The sequence below is a fragment of the Meles meles genome, chromosome X (assembly GCF_922984935.1).
Source record: "Meles meles chromosome X, mMelMel3.1 paternal haplotype, whole genome shotgun sequence".
Taxonomy (NCBI): Eukaryota; Metazoa; Chordata; class Mammalia; order Carnivora; family Mustelidae; genus Meles; species Meles meles.
Window position 1 is genome coordinate 41920260 of NC_060087.1, and position 25709 is coordinate 41945968.

At 52.1% G+C, this 25709-nt stretch overlaps 1 protein-coding gene across 2 annotated transcripts; it reads left to right on the forward strand.

Annotated features, from left to right (window-relative positions):
• Positions 1-3723: 3723 nt before the first annotated feature.
• Positions 3724-25709, forward strand: UBA1 (ubiquitin like modifier activating enzyme 1). Of its 2 annotated transcripts, XM_045994948.1 has the most exons (27): positions 7220-7424; positions 11566-11688; positions 11843-11959; positions 12096-12154; positions 12254-12422; positions 12511-12645; positions 13578-13684; positions 13941-14031; positions 14142-14274; positions 14788-14885; positions 14960-15106; positions 15255-15431; positions 15556-15660; positions 15748-15828; positions 16139-16294; positions 17931-18096; positions 18277-18473; positions 20084-20148; positions 20394-20589; positions 21306-21380; positions 21500-21689; positions 23183-23271; positions 23560-23652; positions 23807-23998; positions 24940-25041; positions 25149-25249; positions 25384-25709. In XM_045994948.1, exons 3-27 carry the CDS (start codon positions 11843-11845, stop codon positions 25517-25519), a joined length of 3177 nt encoding a protein of 1058 aa, XP_045850904.1. In that variant the 5' UTR covers positions 7220-7424; positions 11566-11688; the 3' UTR covers positions 25520-25709. The 2 variants fall into 2 exon arrangements, with proteins under 2 accessions (XP_045850905.1, XP_045850904.1); XM_045994949.1 differs by lacking the exons at positions 7220-7424; positions 11566-11688 and adding an exon at positions 3724-3849.

The following is a 25709-nucleotide window of genomic DNA, read 5'->3' on the forward strand; positions in this document are numbered from 1 at the left end:
CTGTTTTATGAAGCTAGTGTAATCTCTATCCCTGAAGCAGGTGAGATAATACAAGAAAATTTCAAACCCATTTCACTTATATCTGTAGTTGTAAAAATCCTTAACAAAGTCTTAGCTAAATGAATCCAGTAATATATTTACCAAACATGTTTAAATCAAACAGGGTTTATCCCAGGAATGTAAAGTTGGGTCAACATCAGAAAAGGCTATAAATGTAGTTCAATACCTTAATCGACCCAAAGTAAGCAAGACATAATGTGAAACACAGAAAAAGCAGACACCATGAATCCATACCTATAAATAAATGGGTGAAAGAGTAAATAATTGGAGAAGAAGGGAAATATTTTCTTTACAGTAGAATGTTAACGAATAATACTAACAATGGTCAACAGTGATGGAGTTAGAAAATTTATGAATACTAAAACTAGTTGTTACACTAGCAGTCAGGCACACTTTGGTGAGGAACAGGATATTCACATAGATTCAAAGTATCTCCCTATGAAATGCATGTCAGTTAATTCCAAAGGGAGGGAAAGTATCTTTACAGTAGATAAACCTGGCAGATACCAGCTTCATGAAGGGAACACAGCGAACATTATCAATATTAAAATCGTGAGCCGTCTGATAGAATGAAATGAGGAGTCAGCGACATTTCTGTGATAGTCCCATTCCAAATGCAGAACCTGAATCTAACCACAAGGAAGCATCAGACAGGACCAAACCAAGGGACATGCTACAAAATTCCTGGCTTCTCGTCTTCAAAAGCGCCAAGGTCATGAAGGTCAAGGGAAGACTGAAGAACTGTTCAGACTGAAGGAGACAGGCCATTTGAAAGTTCAAATGTCACCTCCTTAATGAGGCCTGCCCTGCCTACCCTATTTAAAATTCCAAACCCTCCCCCACCGTACTCCCTATGCCCCACTCCTTGCATTACTTTTCTCCATAACACTTCTCAGATTCTAACATCCTCTCTATTTTTCCCTTTTCTATACTGTCTCCACCAGAACCAAAGCTCCATGAGGGAAGAGACTTTCGTCTTGCCTTGCTCACCACTATGTCCCTAAATGCCTAAAACAGGGCTTGGCATATACTAGTTCTTGGAAGTATAAATAAATACACATTCCACAACTGTTCGAATCACTGTCACTTCACAAAAAAGAAAAAAAGAAAAAAAAAGAAAAAGCTAGAAAGAAAAGACAAAACCAAAACCAAAAAGGGCTAATATATAAAGAGTTCCTAAAAATCCATGAGAAGTACAGCAACCCAATAGAAGTGAACAAAGGATGCAAATAGAAAATTCCCCCCAAAAAACAAGAACCATAAATACCTTTAAAGCTATGAAAAGATGCCCAAGTTCACTCCTACAGAATTCACAGGACACTCTCGTCCATGGCTGGGGGCAAAGCTAAATGGTACAACTCTCTCTCTCACCCCCACCTCCCCCTCCCTCTCTTTTTCCTGCTTTCTCACCTCCATGGGCTTCTGCTCAAGCTGTTCTCTCCAACTGCAATGCTCTCTTTCTCACTTAGGAAAGTCCAAATCCTGCCTCAATGACTCCTTCTGATCCATTTGAGGGCAATCAATTCTTCAGAGAAGAACTCGGCCACACCCATGGCTTCAGCTGTCCCCCCTGATGGTCCCCAAATCCATATCTCCAGCCCCAGACCTCCCTCCATCCCCTGAATTTCTCACCTGGTCCCCAACTCTTCACTCAACGAACACAAACCACAACCTAGATGTCCAGCGTGCATCTCAAATATAACACATCTGAAAACAAATACCTGACCTTGCCCCACACCTGGTTCCCAATGGAGTATTTCCCCTGTCGGTTGATGACAACTCCATCCTTCCAGCTGCTCAGGCTAATAACCTGGGGGTCAGCCAGAACTCCTCTCTATTTTTCATGTCCTCTATCATGACCTCTTGGCAAATCCTGGCATCTCTACCTTCAAAATCAATCCGAAATCGAATCTCTCCTCGCCCCTTCCACTTTTACCATCTCAGTCTGATCCTTTCTCGTCACTTCTGGCCTCTTGCAGTGGCCCTTCTGCTGGTTTCTCTGCTCCCATCTTTCCCCTTACAGTTTGTTCTCTCTCCACACAGAGCAGCCAGCTTGTTTACGCTAAAATGGAATTTCTATCAGGTGGCACCTCTGCTTAAAATCCTTTCACGGCTCCCCGCGGATCTTAGAACGAAACCCAAACATCTCAGCCTGGCTTATAACACCCTCCTTGACATGGCCTCAGATGTCATCACCCGTGTTCTCCTGTCCTCACTCCTCTCTTGACTACGCAGACTTCTGCCCTCTTCCTCAGACTGGGGCTCACACTCCCAAACTCCCAAGGCCGTGCACCGGATGATCCCTCTGTTCGGAATTCCTTCCCCCGTATGCTACATGGCCTGCTTCCTCACTTTTCACATGCTGCTTCCTCAGAGAGGCGATCCCTGGCTACTTCACAGGGAGTATCTGGGGGGGTCTCTCTGAGGTGAGGCAAAAGATGAGTAAGAAGGAAAAGACCTGATGGAAGAGTATTCTTTTTTTATATATATTTTATTTATTTATTTGACAGAGATCACAAGTAGGCAGAGAGGCAGGCAGAGAGAGAGACGAGGAAGCAGGCTCCCTGCTGAGCAGAGAGCCTGATGCAGGACTCGATCCCAGGACCCTGGGATCATGACCTGAGCTGAAGGCAGAGGCCTTAACCCACTGAGCCACCCAGGTGCCCCTGGAAGAGTGTTCTTGACTATTGCAAGGGCAGTCTCCTTTATAGGTGCTCTGCTGTGTTCCCGGTGCTCTGCACTTAGTAGGCACTCAAGAAATCCTTTTCAAATGAATAAATTTGGCGGTTGTTGACAGGATATGAGGTATAGAATTTGGGATAAGGTGATAAAGATATTTTCTGCGAAACACCTTTGCTCGAACATCACCTTCTCAGCAAGGCCTTCTTTGATCACTTGAAAAATGCTACCTGACCCCACAGATTTCCCCTTATCCTGTTCTGCTTCTCTCCATAGCACTGACAATTGTTACATACATATATACTACACGTATTTACATATATCTTTAATTATATATTCACCTACGAATATAGAATACACACAATGTATTTAAGACATTTATTATATACAGATGTAAATTACATATGGACACTATCATGTTATGTCAATTATGTATTTATATGTATATTTTATTACATATAATTTATATTATACAGTCACATGTATCTATCATAAGTATTTATATGCAAAATTATGATTTTTACTCATTTGCTGTATTTATGGTCTTTCTCGCTGGAATGTCTGCTCGGTGAGGACAAGGAAAGAGTCCCTAGCGCGCCTGGCCCACAGCTTGAACTCCATAAATGTCAAACGAATGAACTCCTTTGGCCATCTGAGTCTCAGCCTTCCCATCTGTAGGATGGGTGTGCCTTTACATCTGCAGGTACCCCACGTTCCACTCTCTTTTCCCATCCCCCAGAGCACAGCTCCAGGAATTCCACAACTCAGGTTCACATTTTCCCATACTCTGGGCGCTGTAGCCCACCACGTGCACCACGCACTGGCCAGACAGGACTACCACCCCCAGCATGCCTCGCGCGCTCGGAAAGTACCACAACCTGTAGGGGTGTCTGGGTCTGACACGGGCGCCGACGGAGCGGCAGCAGGGGCGGGCGCCCCTCTAGCTAAGCATTTGTGGTACATCCCCAACCGGGGGCCCTTCAAGGCCCCGCGCTTCCGAGCTCCGCGCAAACTCTAACTCTGGTACGACGGAGGTGGTTTGTTCTTCCGTTGCCCCGTGGCTTCGGCTCATCTCCAGCAGGAAGGCGAGGCTTCCGCCCGGCGCAGGGGGTGAGCTGGAGCACGGTGCCCCAAACCCTAGACAGCATTTGGGGGAGGGGGCTCAATTTGGGGGATCCCCTAATGGGCACATTTGGAGCTCTGGGCCCGGGGTGGCTGCTTTTGATGGGTCCCTTAGGAAGTGGCATTTGGGGACACCGGGATGGGATTTGGAGTCTGTTTTAGGGAGTATCACTGGGAGGCAGGATTTATATACTCTTCGGAGGCAGGCTTTACACCCCTCGGAGACAGGGTTTTGGGGGATGTTTGAGGAGACCCTTAAAGTCCGTGTATGAGTTCTCTGTCCATGAGGCAGGATTTGGGGTTACTCCCCAAAGGGAGAGGCGAAGTTTGAGGTTCCTGAAGTCAAGGTGAAATTTTGGGAGAGCTTGTTTCAGGACAGGTCCTGTGACAGTGGTAACGTTCGGGACCGACGTGGCATTGTGGACGTATCCATGGCCTTTGTGACCTGGGTTCTATGATGCGGTCCCCCACTCCCCGCCCTTGGGTAGTCGGGGCGAAGCGACTGGACAGGTCGGAGCCCACACGTTTTTAGGGAGAGGGACCCCCTCACCTCCTCAGGGCCAGGCTGTGGAAGGCACGCTGGAACCCAGTGTGTTAGGCTCTTCCCGAGGGGACAGCGTGCTACCGGGCCTTAGTTGCCCGCGGCTTTTTTCATTATTCATGAGGAGGTGGGGCTGTTGAGGAAGCCCATTTTTGCCTCTTTCGCACCTGGTCCGGGGGAAGTATCGGCTTGTGAATTATTCAGAGGGGGCGGGCCAGCGTGCTGGCGGGATGTGCTGAAGGGGCGTTCTGCAGTCCGCCGGGCAAACTAGATCTCATTGATTAATCGGAAAGGTGAGTAGCGCCCCGAGTTTTCTGTGGCTTTTCTAGGGGCGTAATTGTGCATAATTCATGAGGGGCATAGCTTTTACGGTTTTATCTGCATGACCTGCTGTTAGCTTTCCCCTACAGGTTCCAGGATTTAAGTAACCCTTAACTCTAGCGAAGGGAGGAGGCCGCCTACACCGTTCATTCCTTATGGCCCAGTAATTCCAGGTTATCAACACAGGCTCTAGATTCAAATCCCATTGATCCTTGCCAGCTGTGTAATCTTTGGCAAATCTTTCTGTGAGCCTGAAAATGGGTATGGGCATAATGATAATCAGATGAGTTTACACTCATTTCACACTTTATTAGCCCATTTAATCCCCACAACAATCCTAGGAGGTAGGTTATTATTATCCCATTTTATAGGTGAGGAAACTGGGACACCGGGAGGCTAAGTAATTTGCCTAAAGTTAGTCACAGTCAGTGAGTGGCTGAGCCAGGATTCATACCCAGTCAATCTAGTTCCCAAGTCTGTAGTCTTTTCTTTTTTTTTTTTTTTTTATTTATTTGACACAGAGAGATCACAAGTAGGCAGAGAGGCAGGCAGAGAGAGAGAGGGAAGCAGGCTCCCTGCTGAGCAGAGAGCCCGATGCGGGACTCGATCCCAGGACCCTGAGATCATGACCTGAGCCGAAGGCAGCGGCTTAATCCACTGAGCCACCCAGGCGCCCCTAAGTCTGTAGTCTTAATCAAATGCCACAATGTCTCTCTCCACCGCCACCACTTTAATGGCATGTACTACTACTAATGTTACTCATATAGTACTTGTGTCTGGCACTGTTCTAAGCCCTTTCTGCCCATTTACTCATTTAAACTCTGATCACAAGGTAGGTTACTATTGTTCTCATTTATGGGTGGGGAAACAGTGGTCCCGAGAAGTGAAGTGTCTGGCCCCAGGTCACACGGCTAGTCATTGGTGGGTGGAAATGATTTTTGTGAGGGTTCAAGAACTCTCTAAGGAGGTCACCTCTGAGCTAAGACCTGAAGGCCAGGAAGGAACCGATTTCCTGCTCTGCATTCCTGAGATCAGTGGCACAATGCCTGGAAAGGACCAATCACCATCATATGAGATCTGTTAATATGATCTGTTGTTATTTGAGAGAAGTGTGTTGAGTGCTTATTGTGTACCTGAGGCTTTGGCATACAGTTGTATCTTGGGTGGCCTGGTCCTCTTATCCTGTCTATTCAGTGGACTTTGGTGGCCTTAGCATTCTGTTTTCCATTGTCCTTCTGGGCGGTTGGTTGTCTCAAGACATTGTTTTTTCTTTTTTTTTTTTCTCTTTAGTGCTGTGTAAGATTTCATTGCCTGGTCAAGACATTGTTTTTTAAATAATGCCCCAAGCTGGGAGTTTCTGTAGTGACTGAGTATACCCTCAGCCATAACTAATTTTATATTAATATAAATATATATCTACATAGTTCTTTTATATTTATATAGAATATTTATATAGAATACTTAAATTTAACAGCGCCCTGTGTCAGCACTGCTAGCTCACACCATGATCCATATTCTCTGATTTTCATAATAGCACACTTTGCCTTTATGAGGTAAATGGGTTCTATTACTATCCCCATTTTACAGTTGTGGAAACTGAAGCACCTGCCAAAGGCATATTAGTCTAAATTCGGTTGGGCCAAGGCTGCCCTGATGTTAGTCAGGGGTGGGGAGAAGGCGGCTACACTTCCCCTGGGTTTCCCCTGTGGCCCTGCAGCATCGTCTTTCATTATTCATGAACAGGAAGGCGTGGCTGTGTTGCCTTGGCTGGAGTACTGTAATCCCTGCTAGCTGGGCAGGGCTGTCTTGAGTGTTTCTGTCCATCCAGCTTCATACATAATTCATAAGCAACTAGGTGGGACCTTTCTTGACCTCTCCGAGTTTCCAGGTTGAGCTGCCGCAGCATCATCATTCATTATTTATGAGCCGGGGGAGTGTGTTTTCCCTACCCTTTTTCCCAGCTTACAGGGTAATAGATGCGGCAGTAGGCGGGTCTCTGCCTTTTGTTCCAGCCCACCGGGCTTCATGCATTATTCATGATAAGATGTGGCCTTGGTCTCCTTGGCTTCCGGGCCGCTGTGAGATCATTAATTATTCATGACAGGGGGCGTGGCTTCCGTGTTTTAACATTGACTTTTTGGTTGCAGGGAGTTAGTCCACCAACCACCCCGCCTCATACATAATTCATGATCAGGAAATGTGGCCTTTTGAGGTCCTTTCTTAGTTATCTTGGCAGCCTGGCTTCAACAATGTATTCATTATTCAGGTTCCATGGGGCGTGGCATCTATGGTTTTTGTGTTTTGGGTTTTTTTTTAACCTGTCTTCCTAGTTTCTACCACTTTCGCCACGAGGTGGAGCTCTTCCTCTTCGAATAGGTCACAGCGGACAGGGACCATTTATACATGATTCATGAATGGGCGCGGCCTGCCTGCATCCGGGTTCCTGGGGGGTGGGGCTCAAGGTTTTGTTCCGGCCTCGGGCTCTCCGGCCGCCATCTTGTGTCGGCGGCGGAGGTGAAGGAGGTGGTAGGGTCGAGCACTACCACTACGGCCGGGGGAGGAGAAGGCGGCCCAGGCGGCGGCGATTCTAGGCGGCCCAGGCGGCGGGGAGGAGGAGGAGGAGAAGGAGGAGGGTGGCGGCCGGGCTTGGCTTCGGCTCCTAGAGGAGTTGGCGGCGGCGCGACCCGGGGAACCGGCATTGGTAACAAACGGCCTTTCTCAGCGCCTTGGCCGGGGCAGGGGTTTCGGGAAGCACTGGAGGAGCTTGGGTCGGCGCTGGGCCAGGCTGATGTCGGGATGGGCGGTGGTGACTGGGATGCTAGGGATCTGTGGGGAGGGCGACAGGTCTTGGGGCGGGGTCGACATTTCCCATCCTGGACCAGCTCTCGGGCTCGGAAATCTGACCTTGGGGTCAGACACCCCCCACCCCCACCCCCCAGGATCTGGTCTTAGAGACTCGGGCCCAGTATCCCTAGTCAGGGACCGGGACTCTGACCTGAACCTTGTATCGCAAGTCAGAATCCCCCTCAGTCGCTAACAGAGACTTAACGGGATTGACATTCCTGGGTGAAGCCCCCCACGAATATGTGCCATGAAAGCCCTACCCCAGAATCTTCTTTCAGACCCTCCTAGTCCTTCAGTATTTGCTCTCACAGCTTCCAAGAGGGGCTAGACCCTGGGGGAGGGCCTTCATTTCTGTAAGTCTAATCTAGCAGCTTCCTTCAGATAGCTCTCCCTCCTCCCCCAATTCACATAGGCATTATCTGCTCTTAGAGCCTCCAAGGAAAGTAGACCCTGTGGAAAGACGATTTGGGCCTGGCCTCCATGTCAGAGACCTATTCTCTACATCTCCAACCCCAACCTGGCTCTAGTATTTTCCATGAAAAAGCCCTCTGGACCCAGCATTTCTAATCAGAGGTTCTCTTCGACGTTTACCTTTAGAGACTCTTTTGCTTTTAGGGGCGTTCTCTACTTTGAGGGAATGCCCTTTTTCATAGTTTCCGTATTCTCTCTGGAGACTACCGCTCAGGGCCTCAGCAGCTCCCTGGTCACACAGTCCTCACTCCAGGATGTTCCATCACAGATTGCCCTGGCCAGCACCTGCCTTTGCAGACCTAGTTGCCTTCCAGCCCCCTCCATCAGACTCTCCTCATACCCCACCCTTCACTCAGCCACTGCCTTCAAAAGCCAACCAGGGTTGCACCTTTGCTCCCAGACCCCATAACATCACATCAATCAGGCCTCAGAATCTGCCCTCAGTCTTTCAAGGTCCTTAGCATCAGTTAGAGGGCTTTAGGTTCGTAGGACCCCAGCATCATTGTCAGATGTCCTTTCCCCCAACAGGCCCAGTTGTCTTCCGTCAGAGTAGAAAACCACCTTCTCAGCATCTACTCAGAGCGTCCCTGGGATTCCACACAATTGGTCAGAGAAACCCAACCCTACTTGGACATCTAGCCAGTATCTGCTTGCTGAACTTTTTAGGACTAGAACTGTCTGGGCTCAGCCTCCTGTTTCCACTCTGTTAGAGCAGCTGCTGTACCTAGCATGTACCAGAGATCAATACAAGGGCTTTGTGCTCCATTAGAAATCCCTGCCCAGCCCGACCCTAGGACTCACCATTCACCTTATAGCCTCCTGGGACTCTGACTTCAATGTCAGAGACACCTCTCTCCCTGCAAGTCCCTGTTATTTTTGGTCAAAGGTTTTTCTGTGCATCCATCTGCAGAGACCCCTAGGGCCCCAGCATCCTTCTGATGGACAACATACCTCCCCCCGGACCCCAGCATCTTTCTGCAGCCTCCTTGGGTCCCAGAATCCCCCACCTGTTCCTCGTGTAGCTTCCATGGGGGCCCAGCCACTGCCCTCCTATCTCCTTGCAGCCTCGGGGGACCTCTAGTGCAATTTCCTGGCCTTTCCCTAAAAGATCCTTTCCAAAGACCCAGGTATGAGTCTTAACAGCCTGGCCTGCCTCCCATGACTTCTGTCCCCTTCTCCATCTCCCTCTGAGGCTCCATAGGCTCAAACAACTACCTCCTGACTCCTCTCTTTTGTGTTCCCAGGGACTTCTCAGTTAATCCCTCCCAGGAGGCTTGACAGGCCCCAGCATCCTGTGCCTTAGCTTCTCCATCTTGATAACCTGACCCTGTGCCTGCCCCCTTTCAAACCTGCTCCCAGACTTCTACCTCAAACCTTCTTATCTGGTTTGGGTGGTAGAGAATGCTCAGGCTTCAAAATCACCAGTTTGGAGACCTCAGGCAAGTTCTGAAATTCTCTAAGCCCCAGTTCGGCTTTGCTGAACAATGGATCGTATATGCGTCCTAAGTGGGACCTGAGCATATGTTGAGGGAGAAAGGGTATCGATTTTGTACTGGGGGTGGGGGAATTTTTAGCTCGTCTCTGGGGTTACTGCCCCAGAATCCTCCTGCTTGCTTTGAGACTGGGCTGTTCCAAATCTCTGCAGTTGAAATCTTTTCTGGAACAGTCACCCAAAACCTGCTTAGACCCTTGCTGGCAGCAACAGGAATCCGGATAAAAGTGCAGGTATTAAAGATCTCTCTGGCCCTGAACCATCACTGATTTAGGAAGCAAGGGAGATGGTGTGTCCCAGACAAGCAAACCAGTGACAAGGCAAAGAAATAAAAGTAATGGAGGCCACTGCAGGTGTCCAGGGAGGAGCTTACTTACGTCTTCAAGTCTCTGAGTTCTGACCACAGAAGTAGACTTTTTTAACCTTCCTAGCAAGTCCTTGGGGATGCTTCTGTTTGTCCCTGCTTTTGGAGAAAATGGGGCTCAGTAAATGAGATCCCTTCCCCAGGTCAGAAAGCCAGTAAATGGAAAAATTATGATTTGCCTCCATACTAATTCACCAACTTTTTCTTGTCTAGGTTAGTGCTTTGCATTCCCAGTACTTAGGTTGGTTGGCTCCAGGGCCCTAGCCAACCTCCTGCCTTCTGGGTCCTCCTCCCTCACACCTCATCCCTTAGCCCCATGAGCTGGGTCCTGAGCTTGGTCCTGACTCTCTTCTCCCAGGAGGCATTTGGCAAACAGGCCCGCACCAGCTGCGTGACTGTGGGCAAGTGATTGAGTTCCCTGAGCCTTTGTTTTCTTACTTGTGATGTGGGCATGAGGTTATCTCGTTCTGTGGGCATTGTTGGGATTAGACAAAGCCTTTTACCCTGTGATTGACAGGCAGCGAGCTCTTGGTAAATGATAGGGAGCTCCTGTCTTCTTGCCTGGCGTCAGAGGGTGACCGGTGCCGAGATAGAATCTTAGGTACACTGGGTGTGCTCAGTGTGATTGGGGGAGGGGGGCGGGTCAGAAAAGGCCCAGTGTGGGAGGACAATGGCTTAGGAGAGCATTGGTAGTGAGGGGAAACGATTGAGGGCCCTCTTGTCTCTGCCATGTGCATCCAGTCACACACACACATTTCTCTCCCACAGCAGGCTCTATTGTTCTCTCTCTGAGACCCAGTGTGTGATGCTCGGCAGGTTAACTTGACCTCATGAGGTCAGGTTTTCTCATTTGTCTGGCAAGGGTACTCAACCCTGGGTGAGGGGATGAAATGGGATTGACACCAGGCGGCAGCCTAGGCTTCAGGGTCTACAGATCTGGTCAGGGCCTGGCCACTGTGTTTGTGGGAACCTTAGTTAAGTCATCAAGTGTCCCTAAGTGAATTTTTTTTCTCCAGTGGGAGGTGGGGGATGACACAGTAGTAGTCCAGATCTCAGGGAGACGCCGTGAGGACAAAGTGAAGCAAGGATCATGCTGGGTCTGACATCTGGCCCAGGGAGGATTCCTAGTTAATACTCATCCGCCATGATTGTTAACCTGTTTCAGGGTTCCACATGCAGACAGGGCTCGGGATGTGTGAGTGCTTGTGTGTGTGTTGGGGGGGGTTCTCCCCTGACCTCTTTCATTGGCCTGAGCCTTTCCCTTCCGGCCGGAGGGGGGGAGGGCTGGGGTGGGCTTTGGGAAACTCTCCTCCCTGAGCCCCTCGGGGCTGGGTCTCTGGCAAGGTGTCTCCTGCCATCATGCCAACCTGATGGAAGTCTAAGCTGCGTTTCCCTCCTGTGCCCCTGTCGCCGGGGTTAAGGGGGAGGAGAATGGCTGCTTGTGGTTGCCTGCCTGCTCTGTGCCAGGCTCTGTGGTCTGGGCTCTCTTTCATCACTTCGGCAACTCCGTGGGGTAGGTAAGTGGCCCTGTCAGCCCTATCGCACAGGTGAGGGAACTCAGCCCACAGCTTAAATGAGGTCTGTCAAGGAGTGCAGGGTCTGACCTGAGCCTACACCCTCCTCTGACTTTCCCACAAGGACATTCTTCATGTCACTCCTCTCACCCCGCAGGACTGGAGTCTCTCCCTCATGCTGGGCTGGGGAGAAAGGCGAATGGCTTAGTGGTCAGCAGCATGGATTGCAAGCCAGACCACCTGGGTTCAGATCTTAGCTCTGACAGCTGTGTGACCCTGGGCAAGTCACCTCACCTCTCTGTACCTGCCTCCTCTTCTGTAAAATGGAGATACCAGCCCTTAAGTCTTCCCTTCCCCCCACCCCACGGTCACCACTAACCAACTGCAATACTCACATGCCCAAGCTCACCTCTGACTCTCCTTTTCCCTTCCAGATGTCCAGCTCGCCGCTGTCCAAGAAACGTCGCGTGTCCGGGCCTGATCCAAAGCCGGGTTCTAACTGTTCCCCTGCCCACTCCGTGTTGTCCGAAGTGCCCTCGGTGCCAACCAACGTAAGTGTCTTCTTCCTGGACCCTGGCAGGCAGGGTGGTGGAAGTGATGGGTGGGATGGCCTTCTCTGTATCACAGTGCATCTGTCCACACCCTCCTCTGTATCTCCCCAAACCTGTTCCTCTCCTCTGTGCCTAGGGAATGGCGAAGAACGGCAGTGAAGCAGACATAGATGAGGGCCTTTACTCCCGGCAGCTGTAAGTGGGGCCTTGGTTGGACCAAGCAGTGGAAGGGGTACTGGGAGGACAGGGTCTGGAGGGCCAGACCTTGACCTGGAACTCCTCCCAACCTGGCAGGTACGTGTTGGGCCATGAGGCCATGAAGCGGCTCCAGACCTCCAGCGTCCTGGTGTCCGGCCTACGGGGCCTGGGCGTGGAGATTGCCAAGAACATCATCCTTGGTGGGGTCAAGGCTGTCACCCTGCATGACCAGGGCACTGCCCAGTGGGCTGACCTCTCCTCCCAGGTACTTCTTGACAGCCCTTCTCCCTGGCGGAGGTGCCAGTCCCCCGGGCTCTGCTGCCACTTCCTTCCTCTCTGTCTCCCCTTTGCAGTTCTACCTGCGGGAGGAGGACATTGGTAAAAACCGGGCTGAGGTCTCCCAGCCCCGTCTCGCCGAACTTAACAGCTATGTGCCTGTCAGTGCCTACACCGGGCCTCTCGTCGAGGACTTCCTTAGTGGCTTTCAGGTACCCTGGGGGCGTACCACCCAGCCTCCTGCCCAGTTTTCTCTGAATCTGTCTTTGCTCATTAGTTCTCTGGTAAATGGGCTGGCCTCTGTGCCAGGTTTCGTGTTGGGGATGCAGGTGGGATTTAGACTCTGGACCTGCCTTTTCTGGGGATGGGGGTGTGGATGGGCATACCCACAGAGCCTGGTGGTCATCGGCACGTGCTGGAGCCACACTTCTAGTGCAGGTCTCCAGTTGAGGTCACTCAATCTCCTCTCTTTCATTTTTTTCTTCCTTATGGACTTGGGACCCATAGTAATACCTACATCTTAGAGTTTTTGTGAGGGCTAAGTGCTTAGAATAGCAGCTGGCACATGATAAGGGCCATCTGGTTATTTGTTAAATAAAAATTCTGAGCCGGAAAGAGGAGCTGTGGCAGCTGAGATTCTGCCCTGGGGCGTCCCGCCTGGAACCTGAGGTAGTTGTAGGAGTTCCTCCCCGTGGGGAGGGAGGACTTTCAGGCAGAAAGCAAAATCCCAAGGCAGGGGTTTCAGCAGGTATTGTCTGGAGAATTGGGAGCAAGTGGGTGTGGTAGGAGTGAGCTCAGACTTTGGCTGCTGAGGGAGGGTTACTTCTATGTCTCGCCAGGCGAGGCAGGGTTGTAGGCAGGCTGCGGTGGGCGTTGGTGCGTAAATGAGTCAGCTGTGCTCTGCGCTCTGCTCCTGGCTGCTTCATTACCCAGCCGGCTGCTTTGCCTGCCCTGTTGGAGGGATTGGCCTTTCTCTTTCCTCTGGGTTTCACCCTGGCTGGATCTGCTACACGGTAGGTCCTTTGTGAAAGTCTCTACTGAGCCAGGGGAGATAGTTCGAGTCCCTGACACGAGCCTTCCTCCGTTATTCTCTCCCCTTTGGCCCAGTGCCAGGCCAGTCCCCTGAGCCTCCACCTCTCTACAGGTGGTGGTCCTCACCAACACCCCCCTGGAGGACCAGCTGCGGGTCGGTGAGTTCTGTCACAACCGTGGCATCAAGCTGGTGGTGGCAGACACGCGGGGCCTATTTGGGTGAGTGCCCCCACCCTGGTTTCCCGACCCCTGCTGAGCCCAGGCCAAGACCCCTGAGCTCTCGCCGCCCTGCCCCTCAGCCACTCGGGGTTTGGATTCTGTGTGTCCTCCTCTCCCCACGTGACATGAGCGCTGTGTGATTCCCAGCAGTGATGGGCGGAATTTGCTCAGCAAGTATTCGCTGCATCTCGAGGGACATGCGGGTCCCCGGGAGCATGGGACTCTGGGGCATCAGCCCTGTTGCCTCCCTTTACAGGCAGCTCTTTTGTGACTTTGGAGAGGAAATGATCCTCACAGATTCCAATGGGGAGCAGCCTCTCAGCGCTATGGTTTCTATGGTCACCAAGGTGAGGAGACCAGCCTTGGGGCTCCGGGCAGGTGGATGGGCAGCAGCAGGCCTTCCTTCTGCTCCTGGTATCCTGAACCTGCCTCTGAGGCTCACTTCTCCTTTAACCAGGACAACCCCGGTGTGGTCACCTGTCTGGATGAGGCCCGACATGGGTTTGAGAATGGCGACTTTGTCTCCTTTTCGGAAGTACAGGGCATGGTTGAACTCAACGGAAGTCAGCCCATGGAGATCAAAGTCTTGGGTGAGCTAGGGCTGTGGAGGAATTGGGTGAGGATATGACCTTGGGCTCAGAGTGAGGGGAGACAGACACATGCTGGGTGTCTGAGATGAACCAGAGACAGACCTCCCCCACCCTCCCACCCTCTGCCGGGGTCCAGCCAGAGCTGGTGGGCCTCGGGTAAAGGTGCTGTCTTGAGTTTGAGGTGTTTGTGGAATAGGTCTCTGGTGTCTGTGCTGATGGGGAAAAGGTCTCTGGCGTTTGAACAGAGCAGATCAGAGGATCCATTCTTGTCTGAGCTGATGTAGACAAGGAACAGAGAATGTCTTCTAGTGTAGACTTGGATACAAGAGCACAGGGTCTCGTGGATTCTGAGCCTGGGTCTTGGGCAGAGTGGAGATGGTTTCTGATGTCTGAGTAGAACGTGGCGTGGGGTCTTGGCTCCTGATGACTGGGCTCCCTGGATTTTTCCCTTATCTTGAGGGTGTTGTGGGCTTTAGGGAGAGTGGGTAGCCTGACCCTTTTCCTGTTACATAGGTCCTTACACCTTTAGCATCTGTGACACCTCTAACTTCTCCGATTACATCCGTGGAGGCATTGTCAGTCAGGTCAAAGTACCTAAGAAGATCAGCTTTGTGAGTGTGGTGGGTAGTAGAGGGTGGGGGATGGTTCTGGGCATTTCTAGGCTCTGATGCCCTGTCCCCCACAGAAATCCTTGCTGGCCTCACTGGCAGAGCCTGACTTTGTGATGACGGACTTTGCCAAGTATTCCCGACCCGCCCAGCTGCACATTGGCTTCCAGGCCCTACACCAGTTCTGTGCTCAGCATGGCCGGCCCCCTCGGCCCCGCAATGAGGTGGGTGAGTGGGTGGGCCAGACAGGGCAGGTGACCTTGGCACCGAAGGCCCGCTGTGCCTGTCTACTCTCCCTCCCCTTTGCCCCTCCCCATCCCTCTTCCCAGAGTGGCCTGACAGGTGTCCTCTTGGTTTCTTCTGCCCCACCAGGAGGATGCAACAGAGCTGGTGACCTTAGCTCGGGCTGTGAATACACGAGCCCTGCGAGCGGTGCAGCAGGACAACCTGGATGAGGACCTCATCCGAAAGCTGGCCTATGTGGCTGCTGGGGATCTGGCACCCGTAAACGCTTTCATTGGGGGCCTGGCTGCCCAGGAGGTCATGAAGGTCAGCGTGGGTGGAGAAGCTCAGGGTGGGGGGCGTGGGCCAGGCACTTCTCTGACTCCATCACTTACTGTCCATCTGCCCCAGTTAACCACTGACTGCTTCCTCTCTCCTCCGCAATCCCCAGGCCTGCTCTGGGAAGTTTATGCCCATCATGCAGTGGCTGTACTTTGATGCCCTGGAGTGTCTCCCTGAGGACAACGAGGCCCCCACGGAGGACAAGTGCCACCCGGTATGCGAGTAGGGCCCACAAGGAAGATGCCATTGGGGGCATTTCTGGCGAGGCCCCCTCTGACCCTCGTCCCTTTGCACTCCTCAGCGCCAGAACCGTTACGATGGGCAGGTGGCCGTGTTTGGCTCTGACCTACAGGAAAAGTTGGGCAAGCAGAAGTACTTCCTAGTGAGTGATCCCTTAGATGCCCTCTACCTGCACCTCCCAGGCCTCTGGCCACCTATTCTGGAGTCTCCTGCCTCCCAAGGGAGAGTCTTTTGGTTCTGGTATACCTCTGTTGTGTGCCTTTTGCCACTGCCTTCCCTCAGATGGCTCTGGGTTATTTCTTGTAGTTCTGGGACTTGAGGATGTGGCACTAGCCCCACTTCGCCTCCCCTGCTGTCTTCGGGGGTGGTGGGGAGTGAAGAGTCATGCGTACCATCACACTCACCTGTGTTACTCCAGCCAGTCTCTGTCTCTCTTCTCTACTGCCTCCTAGGTGGGTGCAGGAGCCATTGGCTGTGAGCTGCTCAAGAACTTCGCCATGATTGGGCTGGGCTGTGGGGAGGGCGGAGAAATTGTTGTCACAGACATGGACACTATTGAGAAGTCAAATCTGAACCGGCAGTTTCTATTCCGGCCCTGGGATGTCACGGTGAGTGGGGTGGGGGGAGGGGGTGGGATTCTGTCCTCTGGCTTTCCTCCTGTCTTTTGTTTTCATTTTTTCTGGAAAGGAGGGAGGCCTTTCCACCTTTTTCTTCAACTCTTTCTCTCAGCTTCTCTGCGTCACTCATTCAGCAAACATTTCTTGAGTATCCTTGCGTTGGATCTGCAATTTTTCATCTCTCTCTTTCCTTTTCTTTCTTTTTCCTTGACCTCTTATCCGTGCTGGTTGGGACAGTGTGTTGGGGGTCCCCTAGATCACCCCCAAGTTAGATGATTGACTAGGAGGACTTAGGACTCAGCTTATGGCCGTATTCATGGCTATGATTTCTTCCAGCAGAAGGATGCAGAGCAAAATCAGCAAAGGGAAAAGGCACCCTGGGTGAAGTCTGGGGGAGACCAGGCACAGGCTTCCGAGACTCCTCTCCTAGTGGAGTCGCACAGGATACACTTATTTCCCCTAGTAGCGAGTTGTGACAACACGTGTGAAATATTGCCAACCAGGGACGCTCATTAGCAACTCAGTGCCCAGGGCTTGTTCTATGGGCTATGTGTACATACCTAAATTCTAGCCTCCCAGAAGGAAATTAGGAGTTCAGCAGAAACCACACTTTGCATAAGCAGTCTAGGCACAGTGAGCCACCCTTATCAGGTAAGGCATGGGGAGAACCCTCCCCCAATCCAGGTTCCCAGATGCCAACCAAGGGCCAGCCTTGCCAACAGGTCTTCCCTAGGAGAACACATGTGCTAGGTTCACTCTTCCCTGCCACATGGACCCTGGGCTGTACACAGCTCGAGCTCTGAAGCCTTCCATGGTGGACAGTGCCATGTGTGCCTGCCCAGGATCAGTTCTCCTTTACGTTCATGGACTTTGTCACCAGGTAGCCATTGGCCTAGGCACTGTGCTTTGCACCTGGGATACAGCAAGGAAAGAAAGCGAGGGCAGACCGGAAGCAATCAACGTAGTGTAAGGGTGAGGTTTGGGGTTTAACGTTGATAAGTGCCCAAGCAAAGGGAAGTCGGACACACCCGGAGGGTGGGTTGGCAGGTTTGATGGTAGGGGTTAAGGAACGGCTCAGTTCTGCAGACCTGGAGGATGGAAGGGTGTAAAGCACCCCCTACCCCCCCCCAGAGCACTCCAGGCCAGGATCCTGATGGTGGGGAGAGGGATAGGAGATGAGCTAGGGGAAATGGGGGCCAACTCCTTTTCCTCTCCGTGGAGGGAGTGGGGAGCTAGGGGAGGGTTTTGAGCAGAGGAGGGATGTGACCTGACCTGGGCTTTGGGAGGATACTGTTTTGTTTGAGAGGATGGATTCCACCCCTGAGTTCTGTTACCTGAAAGAACAGTACATGTTGGGTAGGCATAGAAACAAGAGTGGCTGGCCTCTTGCCTCAGATCTGCATTTTTTCACTGCTTCCCTTTTCACTGAGCCCCTGCCACCTGTCACAGCTTTGGCCATGTGGTGCTGTCCGCGACTGTCTCCTAAATCAAGGAGCCTTCTTAACTCAGAGCCCTAGTTCTTCCTAAACTAAGTAGTCCATGTTTAGGAGTACAGTTGTATACAGGTTTGTTGGGTGAAGACACGAATAACTGAGCCTATGCTCCCATCCCGGCCTTGTCCCCCTAGAAGTTAAAGTCTGACACGGCTGCTGCAGCTGTGCGTCAGATGAATCCACACATCCGGGTGACAAGCCACCAGAACCGTGTGGGCCCTGACACGGAGCGCATCTATGACGACGATTTCTTCCAAAATCTGGATGGTGTGGCCAATGCCCTCGACAATGTGGATGCCCGTGAGTTTGGAGGCTGGCAAGGAGGTCGGGGCAGAGGCGGTATGCACGCACACGTGCGTGTGTGTATGTGTATCCGCTGTCGTGTTTTTCTATCCTCTATTGACGTTCTTTTTTCACACACACACACACACACACACACACACACACACACGGTCTCCCATCCCCCACCCCTCCCCGTAGGCATGTACATGGACCGCCGCTGTGTGTACTACCGTAAGCCGCTGCTGGAGTCTGGTACACTGGGCACCAAGGGCAACGTGCAGGTGGTGATCCCCTTCCTGACAGAGTCCTACAGCTCTAGCCAGGATCCGCCTGAGAAGTCCATCCCCATCTGCACCCTGAAGAACTTCCCCAACGCCATTGAGCACACCCTGCAGGTGATCAGCTGTTGGGGGGAGAGGGGAGGGAGCAGGCTCCTTCTTGGCTGCTAGGCCCCCTCAGGTGTCACCAGCCTAAGCTCAAGACATGCTTTCTCTTGAAACCTTCCTCCCTCACTTCCCATCCAGCAGCCTGGGTTTCTAGAGTGATACATTCATTTTCTTTTATTTTGAGAAGTTGTCAACATGTAGAGATACACAAAGAGTGTATGATGAGTACTCAAGTATTATTTCTCATGCAGATTTAATAGTTGTTCAAGTTTTTGACACATTTTCTTAGATTGCTGTATTTTTACTTTTCTACTGAAACGTATCACAGTTATCACAGCACCTCAGTCCTTAATCGAATATGCTTCTGCAAGGGACACGTGCTCTGCATAACAGGGTCTCTCGACCTTGGCATTATTGGCACTTGGGGCCAGATACTTCTTTGTCGGTGGTGGGTGGCGTCCTCTGCACCGGCCAGCGCTTAGCAGCATTGCTGGCTTCCACCCACGGGATGCCACTAGCATTCTCCTACAGTTGTAGCAATTGGGAATGTCTCCAGACATTGCCAGGTAGCCCCCTCCCCTCCCCAGGGTGGGGGCAGAATTGCTCCCAGGTGAGGACTGCTGCTGTCTAATCAAAACCCTGCATTCGTGCTGAGCGAAATTAATGGTCGTTTCTTACTGCCTCCTGCAGTTACCAAGGTCTTTAATGCTCCTCTTCGGGTGTCGCCAGGTATTGCTCAGAGTGGCTTCAACAGCTAGTTTCTCAGGACGATCTTGTTTGTGTGGTGCGTGTGCGCACAGCCCAGAGCTCCCATCATCAGGCTGACTTTTTACAAAGTGAACACACCTAGGCATCTATCTGGCACCAGGGCCATGAACCAGAACCTGAGGGGGACCCAAGGAGAGTTCTTGTGCTATTAGAATGACCTGGTAGTCTTTGAGAACAGACTTCCGAATGTTTAGTTAGGAGTGTGGGGGGTGAGAACCAAGTAGGGAAGAACCAGTTTCCTTGGCCACTTTCCCTTCTGCCTGGAGTTCGAGAGTGGGCATGTTGATATTTGTGTCCCCATTGTGATCTCATGGGGTCGAGTGTGACTGGACACAGACAGCTCTCCATGCCTGATTCCTCTGAAATGGGGCTGAGAGCGGTGTCAGCCTCTTGGTGTGGAAAGCACTTAGTCTTTACTATGTATCTGGAGCAGGTTTAGGACACTCTGAATTGGCATAGTGCAGAGCATCTGTCTTATCTCCTGCTCAGCCCAGAGCCTGTATGGTGGTAGCTGTTTTTGATTTGGGTCTGAATTTTTTTTTCAATTATGGTAAAATATATAACTAAATTTTTTTAATCGAGATATATCTCTAGTAAGGCACACAGATCCTAAAGAATAATTTTTTTCACACATACACTAGTGTAACCATTGCCCAGATCAAGTTAATTGGTTTTTAAATTGAGGTGCCAGAGGATGGGGGAGTGGAGAAGGTTGGGGAGCAGTGGCAGAGGGCTTCCCTGTTCTCCGAGCAGCGGTGTTGTAGTTGGATGCATTCGCTGATGGTCTGTCTAATGACAAGTCCCCAGTTGTCAGCCGTCGCTCCATGTCGTCCATCTGCTCTGTCTTACAGTGGGCGCGGGATGAGTTTGAAGGCCTCTTCAAGCAGCCGGCAGAAAACGTGAACCAGTACCTCACGTAAGTATCCAAGCGCCCCTTCGGCCTGTCCCCTGCCTGCCCGCCAAGGCGTCCCACTTGCTTTCCTCACCAGTGATGCCCGGCACCAGGCCCGCTTACTTGGCAGATGAATTGGGGAAAGCTCGGGGTCTCGTACCGCTGGGGGTCAGGGCTAGCTTTCCGTGGAGGAAGTAGAGTGGTGCTGGAGCCCACTGCTAGGGCCGAGGTGTAATCCTGCCCCTCTGACCTCCTCCAATTCCCAATAGAGACCCCAAGTTTGTGGAGCGGACCCTGCGGCTGGCAGGCACCCAACCCCTGGAGGTGCTAGAGGCCGTACAGCGCAGTCTGGTGCTGCAGCGGCCACAGACCTGGGCCGACTGCGTGAGCTGGGCCTGCCACCACTGGCACACCCAGTACTCCAACAACATCCGGCAGCTGCTGCACAACTTCCCTCCCGACCAGGTAATGCCCGCCTGCCGGCCCCATTGGGCGTGAGGCCCTTTCCCGACACAGGAACCTGCTGCGGGCTCTCCCCATGCTCTTCGCAGTCAGGAGGCCAGCTGTGGCAGGTACCTGGGCCTAGGGCTCTCCGCAGATGGATTAAGTCTGACCTGTTTTTCTTGTTGCCTTGACTTCGAGCAAGAGACTTGTGTCCCTGTTTCCTTTGCCTGTGGCGTGCTCTAAGTCCAGCTCAACCCCCAGGGCTGTACTGATTACAGAGGAGAAATTTGGTAGTCATTTGGTAGTCGTGGGCACAGGAATGGGCATAGCTTTGCCTCCTGGCTCCATTTGCACTGGGGCAAGTCACATAGCTTCCTCTGCACCTTGGTCTTCCCACATGCAAAGTAGACGGAATAGCAGTCTACCTCACGGGGTTTTGTGAGGGTTTATTGGTACTTACTGATAGTAAGTTAGTACAGTGCCTGGCAGTCCGTAAGAGTTTGTGAGGTGGCTGCATGTCTTGCACAAAGCAAGTGCCCAGGAATTGGTAGCTGTCTGTTCAGCGAGGCCCCTGGTTCAGCCTGGTGTCGGAATCTCCATCTATAGGACCCTACAGTCTGGGTCTTTCATGACTGACTGCAGGGCCCTGCATGTACCCAGCTAGGAGTTCGGCTTGTTAGAGGGGCCTCTGCTCTCAAGTCCTGCCCCTCAGAAGTCTCTTTGCTGTTTTCCTTTAGCTCACAAGCTCGGGAGCTCCATTCTGGTCTGGGCCCAAACGCTGTCCACACCCACTCACCTTCGATGTCAACAATGTAAGTCTCTTCCCTGGGGTGTCTTTGGGTCAGGCAGAGGGTAGGTGAGAGGGAAGGAGGCCGAGACGCGGCAGGAGAGAGCCGATGTCCTCACCCTTCTGGGCCCTGCCTTCCCTCAGCCCCTGCATCTGGACTACGTGATGGCTGCCGCCAACCTGTTTGCCCAGACCTATGGGCTGACAGGCTCTCAGGACCGAGCTGCTGTGGCCACACTCCTACGGTCTGTGCAGGTCCCCGAGTTTACCCCCAAGTCTGGCGTCAAGATCCACGTCTCTGACCAGGAGCTGCAGAGCGCCAATGCCTCAGTTGGTGAGGGTGTTTGGCCAGTCGGCTGCCCAGGCCAGCTTCCCCACCAGTTCTCTGCCCCTGGCTCTGCTCTGCCACCCCAGGCCCGAGCCTTCCCCACACCTTCCTTTGAGCCTCCCTTCTTCCAAAGTGTGAAGAAGGTCGGTTGGTCGGAGCAAATTGTCTCCCTCACTCCTTCTCCCCACTCTTTGGTCTTCTGTGTGTATTTGCCTTGCAAAAAAGAACTCTCTGTTTCTTTTGTTTGTTTCTCTGGGAGCTGTGATCTCTACCAGTGGTCTCTCTCCCTTGACATCTGGCCCCTGTGTGCTTCTGTACGCCTTTTCACCCTAATACTGCCCTCCACGTTATCTTTCCTTGGCATTCCCTACCCATCTCCCTCTGCACGTCTCTCTTCCTCAACTTCCCATCTCTCTCCATCTCTTTCTTCCAGCTCATGCTGCATATTAGATGAGGGCCCAAATAGTGACCCTCAGGCTTTTCAGGCCATAGAGTCTGCGGTCAGTCACCTGTCATGGTTGAAGTACAAAAGCAGCCATATACAATGTGTTAATGAACATGTTTGGCTGTTTTCCAGAAAAATTTTATTGATAGAGCACGTGATGGGCCAACTTTGGCTCAGGGCCGTAGTTTGCTGACCTCCAGCCTATGGATTTGATCTGTCTTGCCCTTCCTACCTCTCCCTGTCCATGGCCTAGATAACCGCATCTGCAGCTCTATGGCTCCCCCTGCATTTACCTTCCATGCTTCCATTTCCTCTCCATCGATCTTCTCCCTTCTCCTGTTATCTCCCCATCTCCCTTCCCAAGTCTCTACCCCCTCATGTTCCTCTCTGTATGTTTCTTCCCATCTTTCCTTCCACGTTTTTCTTCACTTCATCCCTTTATTTCCTCCATTTTTCTCCTCGCATACATGTGTATATACATGCATATAGCTGCCTAACCATATGTGAGATTTGTGTAATGTATGTGTGAAACGTTTGTGAATGATATATATAAAATGTGTATAGAATACATCTACGTGTCTCATGCCCCATTTTCCTCTCCCTTTTTTCCCTTTCCCATATCTTTCCTCTATCTCTGCATCTGCGTGTTCCCCCCAATATCCTCTCTGTATATTTTTTTCATACCCCTGTCGCCCCCCAGCCATATTTTCCATGTCTCCCCACCTCTTTCTATAACATTCTCCTCAAGATCTACAGCTCTCCCATCTGGATCTGTCCATGTCCACTTCCTCCTGATGTCTTCCTTAGTGTCTCTGGAGAGCTCGCTGTCTCCATATACCTGCCCCCATTCTGTCTCCTTCAGGTTTGTGCTCTCTTGTCCTGCTCTACCTCTCCACCTTGCGCCTCCTCTCTCCCAGGATAGCTTTCTTTTTCAGGTCTTCTCTACCTGAACATCTTTTGCCCTCCCAGCCCCCGCCCCGACCCCAGCTCCTATTTCCACCTCAGACACTGGCCTGGGATCTAAAGGGTCAATGGTGTCCCTTTCTTCCTGCAGATGACAGCCGTCTCGAGGAGCTCAAGGCCACACTGCCCAGTCCGGAAAAGCTCCCTGGATTCAAGATGTATCCCATCGACTTTGAGAAGGTGCTGGATGGGGGCCCTGGATGGGTAGGGGGATGGCCCAGACAGAACAGGTTTGTGGGGATCTGGAGGCAGCCCCAGGCCTCTACCAGGATTGCATCATGGGCCTGCCACATGGCCCTGAATGTATAGACGTTCCCAGCCTTGCCTTTGTGATCTCAGAGAACCCAGCAGGTAACTGTAGTGGAGGATACTTGTGTCCCCAGGGGCCAGTAATCCTTTTCCTCCTCCGACTCTGATCCTCTCGCCATCTCCCCGCCCTTCCCCTTCTTCCTCCCCCACTCATAAAAGGATGATGACAGCAATTTCCATATGGATTTCATTGTGGCGGCATCCAACCTCCGGGCAGAGAACTATGACATTCCCCCTGCCGACCGGCACAAGGTGAGGGGAGTCTAGACCTGATTCTGCACCCACACCCAGCCTCACACTGCACCCCTCCCCCAGGCTCGAGTTCTCCACGTTCCATTCATTCTTTGTAGGCTCTGAGCCTCCTCTACCTTAACTATCACGTGTCTTGGTCCTTCCTGCCTCACAGAGCAAGCTGATTGCAGGGAAGATCATCCCAGCCATTGCCACAACCACAGCAGCTGTGGTTGGCCTTGTGTGTCTGGAGTTGTATAAAGTGGTGCACGGGCACCGACAACTTGACTCCTACAAGAATGGTTTCCTCAACTTGGCTCTGCCCTTCTTTGCCTTCTCTGAACCCCTTGCGGCACCCCGTCACCAGGTGAGGGCCTGCATCAGGGCTGGTGGGTTTGTGAGTGCGATGTTTCTCTGTAGAGCTGGCTTTGGTTTGCTTTCATAGCGTGTCACCAGGTGAGGGTTTCTGTGAGCATGCACCTACTCCGTTTGTGCACACATTATTCGTTTATTCATTTAACCTGTTTTGTGCTAAGCACCGAGTCTGCCTGTGGAAGCCCTTAGAAAAGATGGGATCTTTTAATTGTACCCTAAGAGATTATTAATAAAATAATGATAGCAACTGACATTTATTGGGTGCTTATTATGGTAAATACTTTCACTTGCTTCATTTGTTAATTCATTTCAAATATTTACTGAGCACCTGTGTGCCAGGTATTCTTGTAGGTGCTAGGATTGTTCATTTGTGCACTAGATTCTATAAATAACACGGTAAATGATCTTAGAACCTCCAAAAAAGACCACAGTAAGGAGGACTTGAGTACCAGGTGGCAAGGGGATGGGTTGGGGCCTTATAAACGTGGGATGGTCAGGAAAGGCCCTGCTGAAAGACGATCTGTGAGCCCAGATTTGGAGAAGGGGAGGAGGCAGACCACACAGGCTCCTGGAGGGAGTGCATTCCAGGCAGAGGGATGAGTCTTTCCAGGGGTCCCAAGGTAGGAGCATGCCTGGCATGTTTGAGGAAGAATAACTGGTTCGAGCAGAGTGAGAGCGAAGATGGAAGGTAGGAGATGAGAACAGAGCAGGCTCCCAGTGACTAGGCCATGTTGGTCATCGGTCACCAAAGGGCATCAGTGCTCAGGGTGCGACAGAAGCCATGTGTTTTTGACAAAGGAGGGTTGCAGTCTGACTAAGCATGTTTGCCTGAGTGATGGTGGGTGGGGGGGTGGGGGGAGCAGCGAGGACAGGACTGACGGGGCCAGACCCTGTGGTGGCCTGCAGCCCATCAGCTCAGTCCTTGTCCCGTAGTACTATAACCAGGAGTGGACGTTGTGGGATCGCTTTGAGGTCCAGGGGCTGCAGCCTAATGGCGAGGAGATGACACTCAAACAGTTCCTGGACTACTTTAAGGTGAGGCACCTCCCTCACTCTCATTCCACCTGCAGGCAGAGTGTGCAGGCCAGGCTTGCTGGGCCATCTGCCCCCATGACACTGCTGTCCCCTTCCCCCTCCTCCAGACAGAGCATAAATTGGAGATCACCATGCTGTCCCAGGGTGTGTCCATGCTCTACTCCTTCTTCATGCCAGCCGCCAAGCTCAAGGAACGATTGGATCAGCCGTGAGTTGGCGGGGGAGGGGTGTTCCACTTGCAGCTGTTCCACCCCAGTTCACTGCCCTTCACCTCTGCTCCGCCTCCCCACCCTCCTCCCTCGCTTTTTGTCTCCCTGACCCTCTGCTCCCCCGCCCCCCCAGGATGACAGAGATCGTAAGCCGTGTGTCGAAGCGAAAGCTGGGCCGCCATGTGCGGGCGCTGGTGCTTGAGCTGTGCTGCAACGACGAGAGCGGCGAGGACGTCGAGGTCCCCTATGTACGATACACCATCCGCTGACTCCTGTCCGCGCCCGTAGGCTGGCCCCAGCTCCCCTCCCCACCCCCAGCCCAGGGCTCCCATCGGGCCTCTGGCAGTGGCCCAGCTAGCCACGCCTGGTGTTCTCTCCTCATTCCCCTCCCTGCACCCCTCATGCCGCTGCTTTCTACCTTGTTTGGAACCTGAATCCTAATAAAGAATTATTAACCCA

Coding starts and splice junctions, on each gene's coding strand:
- UBA1 (XM_045994949.1), top strand. CDS start 11,843: ATGTCCAGCTCGCCGCTGTCCAAGAAACGTCGCGTGTCCGGGCCTGAT. Junction 14,032..14,141: donor TGGTTTCTATGGTCACCAAG/GTGAGGAGACCA, acceptor TCCTTTAACCAG/GACAACCCCGGTGTGGTCAC. Junction 14,275..14,787: donor CATGGAGATCAAAGTCTTGG/GTGAGCTAGGGC, acceptor CCTGTTACATAG/GTCCTTACACCTTTAGCATC.